Source organism: Gavia stellata, chromosome 22, assembly GCF_030936135.1.
Source record: "Gavia stellata isolate bGavSte3 chromosome 22, bGavSte3.hap2, whole genome shotgun sequence".
Classification (NCBI taxonomy): Eukaryota; Metazoa; Chordata; class Aves; order Gaviiformes; family Gaviidae; genus Gavia; species Gavia stellata.
The window spans coordinates 13,566,218-13,573,409 of NC_082615.1; the positions used below are offsets into that span (position 1 = coordinate 13,566,218).

The following is a 7,192-nucleotide window of genomic DNA, read 5'->3' on the forward strand; positions in this document are numbered from 1 at the left end:
CAGAAGGAAAAACACTGGTGAGGGTGTCACTGGTAGAACCACTGGGACAAAAAGATAAAAAGGAACTCTTTGGGCCCTGAGCCCAATTGTCACCTATTGTATCCCACATCACAGCTTTGTGTTAAAGAATGCCATTAACGTGAATCTGGTTTTGTTAAGTATTTCATTAGATAATCTATCTAAAGTACACTCTTTATAGAAGAATAGAAGAGCAAGACAAACATCTTGGGTTTATCAAATTTACTTGGAAATGCCAGTTAAAGCTACGAGACACAGAGAACAATCAATAATCTCCCTCCGTTATCCACGGCCATACTATGCTAACAGTCACCTTTGGAAGCGTTCAAGGGTAGGAGATCCGCACAGCAGCAAGCCAATTAAAACATCATCTCAGAGAGAAAAACACAACCAAAGCCCCAGAACTTCCCAGAAAACCTCCATAACCCATGCAGACAAACAAAAATGAAACTCCAAGGAAGCCTGTTGCCCTTGAATTTCTCTACCTACACAAAGGCAGAGAGAAGAAATGTAAGAACCAGAGAAGCATTAACAAAGCATTTCCAAAACATTCACATAACCTTCAGTCTCTCAACTATCGAAACATACATAATGCCAAAATAAAGAAGCAGTCGCTGTCAGCAGAACAGATGTTTCACAGCTTTCTCCACAAGAGCTTCATGCGAAGCAGCCCGCGACCATCTGGCGATTTACCACTGCACTAGGGTCCTACCAACGTTTGTTAACATTTGCCACACTTGAGAAATTAGAGGAAAAGCCTCATATAGTGATACGTATTTTTAATCAAAGTATGCAATTTGTAGTAATAGTCCAGCACTTATGCATACTTTTCAAGGTGTCTATTTTTTTCATTGTCTGCTATTCACAGGCCTTTCAATTTTCTACAAACATGCTGGGGGGCAGGAGGGGAATTAGCCACTACAACATATATGTTGATTTTAAGCAGCAGTAATTGCCTAACTCCTCTCCAAATACCATATGCTCAATAGTGCAGGAACACCAGTCTCCAAGTCTGCAGTAGTCTCCAAGACAAAAAATGAAGCACATTATTTATAAATATGTATTCTCTCATTGCACTTTTTTGAATGGAGAAACGCAGATATAGTTATTTTGTGTCATTCCATTTGCTAACGGTAAAGTCTCTCCCCATTCTAAAATTATCTTTGCACGTGATAATGTTGTCAGCTCCTTTCCCACACATTACACTGCACTTCTATCACTTATTACTCATATTGCAAATGTAATTACAGTGAAGCACTCTCAGGGAGCTATTTAAGGGACTAAGACTCCTGGACATTTCTGTATATTAAGCCATTAAAATTTTAGATTTACAAAAATTATTTTCTTTCCCGCCAAACCGGTAGAAGTAGAAATTCACAAATTCGCAAACGTACAAATTCACAAATATGCCTTTACTCCCTATGCTCAACCATCATAAGAAAAAATTACTTATTATCTTGCAAAAAGTCCTCACAACCATATTGTGAAAAATCAAATCCTGGATATGTTCAGTATGAGAAATTAGAAAAACTAATGGAGTTATCCTAATGCTCCACCTAAGCTAGTTAGGTATCCAACAGACGTTAAAGCCTAACGCCCTCCATAGCAAAATACTAACTTACCACATCATCGTCCCACCATTAGCGTGGTCTGATTAAAGTTGACACAATAGCTGTGGTACTGGAAGATATTAAGTAGAGTGTTCACGGGAAGTACAGATTGCACTGCCACTACCAAATAATATTCATTTTACATCCCCTTGATCTCAGCTGAAGTGAGAAAATTCATAGGATGAGAAAGAGATTGACTGAGTTGAAGATTTTCAGTGTTTCCTACTGGTGTGTAAAGGTAAGAGCTTTTTCTTTGAAAATATGTGACTAGCTGTACTCTTCAGAGCTGTTAATCAAAGTCCTCTCTCTGCTCAGACATAAAAACATTTGTAGATAATGGTAGATACAGCACAAGCTTCCCAACTCTATGCAATCAATACACAACCATCCTAATTCAAAATTATCTTTGTTCCAGGTAAGAGAAGATCTAAATCTATACTTTAGATGACCGCGCTCATTACTTACAGCAGGGGTTCAGTTCGGGGAGAAGCTGGGTTGTTTTGTTTTTACAGACATTTGTAAAGCAGCAGGTGCCCTACGCTGCCACTCAGTGCACACACCTCACCGGACAGCAATTGCCACTTCTAGCGACTATTGAACTAAAATGGATTTCAACCACTGACCTAGAAGAGCGAGAGATTCACACCATTACCAGTCCTCAGGCCCACGCTATAGCATCAAAGCAAAGTGCTCCAAGTTAGCCTTCCTAAGAGTTTATCTTATACCAGGGGAAGAACGGAAACTACCTGTCGTTTGGGTTAGATCCCAGACTACTTTCCGGGTTATGAGCTTCCTAAACACGAAGCCAGCTGATAGTCCGTGATGAGGCAGAAGCAAACAGAAACCAAACATTTAAGATGGAATAAGTCAAACTAACGCAAAGGCTGCTGCCAAAACACGAACTCCCACCCTCACTCCCCACCAAGATTCCTGCTGCCTCATCTCAGCTCACAAGAAACACACTAACCTAGACTTAGAGAAGAGGGGGGAGAGGAGCCTCCAGCACGCTAAGAGCAAGCAGTAGCCAAGCCACGTCCGTTACAAGAGTGCCTGGAAAGCTTCCTTCCATTGAAACAACTGTTTCAAGCTGAAATGATGCACACAACCTTCCAGTGCTACTATCCTTCCTTTGATACATGAAACGTTTACCACGCAGGCAGGTAAACTCTGCTTGTTGAATTAAGCGTGTTTGTATGCGGTCCTGCTTTAATCGGCATTTCCATAGAAACCTAATTCCGTATTCATCTTCTCATAAAAACAGGATTTAATTCCCACTCAGCAAGTTATGAGGCAGCAGGAAAAAAGTGTTAAAGTAAAACTATTACAACCAGCTTTGTTGCTCTCTGCTTATTTTAGAAATCAATATAAGTACAGCACATCTTAAATATTCTGAATTTAGTAGCAACTTGTCAGTAAAACCTAGTGTATTTGAAATCTTTTTATTTAAATCAAGTTTCATGATTTGGTTGCTACTGAGGCTGTGAGATTTAATTCAATACACAAAGCATAATTCCAACCCTTTTGTGCTAAAAATACTCTTTAAATAAATAATAGATCAAAGCAGTGTCACTTTGATGGCATATGTAGTCCACAGAAGCAGGAGACGAAGGATTAAATGTTTTCAGAGCAGTCCTTCTGGATGAAAGGGGGGGGCAAGTAAACGTTCAGTTATTTTACCTAGATTTACCACTCATTACTTTTCTTATCTGATTCTTCCCTCTTATTAGAGTTCTGCCTTCTAAAGAACCTTCAAGTTTATACAAACTCTGGGGTTTTTACAGCTACGAAGCAAGATGAAAAAAGAGTCATTCCATTCCCAAATCTTAGTGAATCATTTCCTATAACTATAGTAAAGCTAGGATCACTCTCTAGGACTACTCAAGAGGATGAATAAGGGCAAAATCTGCCACTGCCTGTGTTTTTTCGTGATTCACAGGGAAAAAACGCCACAGACTTACCTGCAACTCAAGCAGAGAGAGACATGTTTTGGTTAACCTTTGAGAATTTCTTCATTTAGAGATAGGCTGGTGTGTTTAAATACAGGTCATGCTTCCCATCCTAAGCTTTGACAACTAACTTTATCAAATTCAAAATAATGGAATGTTTTCCACACCCTCAACTCACTCCAAGAGGTATATATATTCCCCCCCCTCCAGCCCTCAGAAGAATCTCTTTCAGTAGCATCTCGAAGATAAGAGCACATCTGAAGTCAGTCAAACCTGGCTTGTGGAAAAAGGAGGCAAGAGACAAGAAAAGGAAGGTAAAGTAAATTGGGGAATGCAACAGACCTGCCGTCAGACTGAGACCAGAGGGAAGTGACTACGTGTTGCTTTTAATTTGATTAGCAGCTATGGACAGACACCAGAGGCCTTGAATGCTGACCAAAACAAGCATGGCTGCAACACAAAACTCTGATCACCGGGGAATAATGCTCCAAAGCAAGAAAAAAGAAAGAGAACAAACTTCCTGAGGACAGCTAAAAGAACAAGATGAGAGGAATAATTAATTTATAATGCCAAAGAGCATATAACAAAACAGTAAAGTGAAATCAGAAAAAGGAAAAAAAATTTTTTTTTTTTTTTTTAAAAATCAACAGAAGGTCAGCATACTTCCTGACAGTAAAGGCTGACAGATTACTGCGTATCTTCCCTCGCACTATTATTGCAAAATACTTCGTAATAAAAACCCCACAAATCTCAAGTTCCTGCATTTTTATTGACGTGCTCGGTTTGCTGGACAAACCCGTTACACTTAAACTGCCATTTTCAGTCGGTCCACGTGGAAACAACAGCAGCATGAACTAGCAAGCTAGCTCATGTAACACAAGGTCAAACCAGATTATACGATTTTATGAACTATTTCGCAGGATTAACCTAACTTGAGGTAGCTGGGGGGACATATTTAACAAACATCCTTTTCCACACAGGATTCTAAGCACTCCATCTTCAGACCCCTTCCTTCACCATCTGAAGTACTGATAAGTTTGTTATATCACATCAAATGCTAAGGAGACATCCAATGATAGCTAAAAAGTTGCATAAAATACAAGGCATGAAAAATAACTGTTAAGAATTAAAAGTCATGAGAATGCTCATTCTCAGACCAGCTTCTCTTCCTCTCTCAGATGTCTTCATGCTCTTTCTATATATTCTTATGACCCTGTTCTTAAGCAAAAAGTAATTATACACAACAGCAAGTTTATCCAAACAATACCTGATAAAGCTGTCCAGATACAAATGACATATGAGCAGCACCACTGATCCTGAGATAAAGAAAAAAGTTATTTGACTCAAGCTGACAGTGTAAACAGAAGGACTAAACAGAAAATTTCAGATTCGCTCTCACGTTCTTCATTTACAAAAATAAGACTCAATATCTTGGAGAACGATTCAGGGCCTGATTTTGCTAAGCTCATTTGCCGCGAGTAGCACGCTATTCCGTGAAAAGCACACCATTCACGGCACAGAAGACTCTTAGAAGAAGAAACTGCAACTCCATAGGAGTAAGGACGGTAGGAACTGGGCTGTGATGATCACTGCAACCACTGCTCTCTGCTTCATTGAAATGATTCTCTTTGGCTGTAACATGCATATGAAACATTTAACAACAAATACGGAGAAGACAGCTGATTACTACCACTTTACTCATGCTTATGCTATACAACCTATTGACTATCTCGATCAAGTCAATGTCATTCCCAATTTAGAAAAAGACAACTTTGCAGATCAGGAAATAAGTGAACAGGAAGCTTCACAGGAAGGCAGTGGGATCACTAAAATAGACAAGCAAGCTCATCACACCTCCACAGTCTACTAGAGAAAAATCTCCTCTTTGCCAAAACCCTTTAAATAAGACATACCACAAAACTTTGTGTTCTGTGGCTCACTTAAATTACATCCAAAAAAACCTCACTTCAATCCATTAATGATCTGCCAAGTCAAATTTTTAGTACATGATCCTACTCAGTCAAATGATTCTGGTTCAGCTAGAGCCTTCCCCAGAACTTCTGAGAACTGTAACTATTTAGGTGAACACCTCTCTAGGAACATTTAGACTCATGCCTGGTCATAATGCCGCTGGAAAGAAATTACAGGATGGAGTTTCAACAGTAGTTCCCAAGTTATTCCATAGTATGGCAAAAGGGATCATAAACATAACAGAAACTGGTCACCAAAAAACCTCATACATATTCATAAACATAAATTTATGGGCAAAACAACTTTGAGACCTAGGGAATCCTGTAACCCACAGCAGATTCCAAGAATATAAGGAGAGGAGCTGATTATCCATAACATTTCCTAGGTACTTTGTTTGCTTTTAACTTAAACGTTTAAGTTGGGACATAGACTCAATGCAGGATTCACGACCCCCTGGCAGGGGTCTTTCTTTGATACACTTGGCTTTATCCATTTAACATACAACATATATTCAAACACAAGAGAACCACCTTGCTTTAATACAGTAAGTGCTTCATCTAATAACTATTTTCTGCCTCCAAAATCACATAATCTCAGTTCCCACACACACAAAGAATGTCTTAATTTTATATTCCACGTGATATGCTGGTGGCAAACTTCAAAACCACAAAGCTTCCCAGCATCTTCAGCACTAGACAACTCTAACGACTCCATTTATTGCACCTTTTGCTTGCACCATTAACCTGCTGATCCAGAGAGCTCTTTAAGACCTCATTAATTTTATTGTCTTTCCTGAAAAACACAAAGTACCCAAATTTCATTTAAAGAGCTTTAATGAGGGAGCTACTCAAAGCGTGTATTACTATGAGCTTGGAATTAGTACTTTTGAACCACCTGCACGCTTGCTTCCCCTAGTACCACAGGGCAGGCCCACAAACTCCACGCAAGTTAGACTACCAGATCAAATACCCAGCATTTCATCTGAAAACAGACTGCTGCTTGAAGTGCAGCAGCCCTCTGCACACTTACTTCTCCCTTTTTACTACCTGTCATCCCCCCCCTCCAAAACCCCTCCTGCCCTTGAGCATTACCCGGTCCTTCATCCTCCAGCTCTGAGCCAAAGACTTGGAGCCTTCGATCTTCTCACAATGCCTTTTCTTCATAAAGGCCAGAGGCAAGTTCCAGTCAGTCAGGTCCGACTCATCCTCCTCCCCAAGCCCCAGAAGAGGCGACTGCAGCATCTCAGACTCCATCGGAGGGCAAATGCCAGGCAACAAGTGAGCAGCAATCTCCAGCCCAGCACGCAGCGGGGGCCGAGGGATCCCGCCGGCGGGTGGAGGCGCGGACGCGGGCTGGCGGGGGGGAGGACGGGGCAAGGGCAGAGGGAGGCTCCTCTCCCAGGTGTGCAGGTAAGGACGAGCCCGGGGGAAGCAGCGCCTTCCACCTGGCGACTCTCCTCCGCCGCCGCCGCCCGCAGACAGCAGCCCCGTCCGGGCTCCGAGGAAGGCGGCGCCTCCCGGCCCCGCGGAGGGCCGAGGTGCCGGCGGGCACCGGGCCCCGGGCCTCCACTCGCGCCTCTAGCCCCGCGGGCCCTGCACTCTCTGCGGCGGGAGCCGCGCCCGGCCCATCGCGGCCCCCAGCTCCCTC

General features: G+C 41.9%; 1 protein-coding gene across 2 annotated transcripts in view; it reads right to left on the reverse strand.

Moving 5' to 3' along the window:
• RPTOR (regulatory associated protein of MTOR complex 1) overlaps window positions 1–6,842 on the reverse strand; it is a 161,088-nt gene extending 154,246 nt beyond the window's left edge. For both annotated transcript variants that reach the window (XM_059828083.1, XM_059828082.1), the window contains exon 1: window positions 6,637–6,842. In XM_059828083.1, coding sequence (XP_059684066.1) covers window positions 6,637–6,798 — 162 coding nt within the window. In that variant the 5' untranslated portion in view covers window positions 6,799–6,842. The remainder of the gene's footprint in view (window positions 1–6,636) is intronic.
• Between the last annotated feature and the right edge of the window lie 350 nt (window positions 6,843–7,192).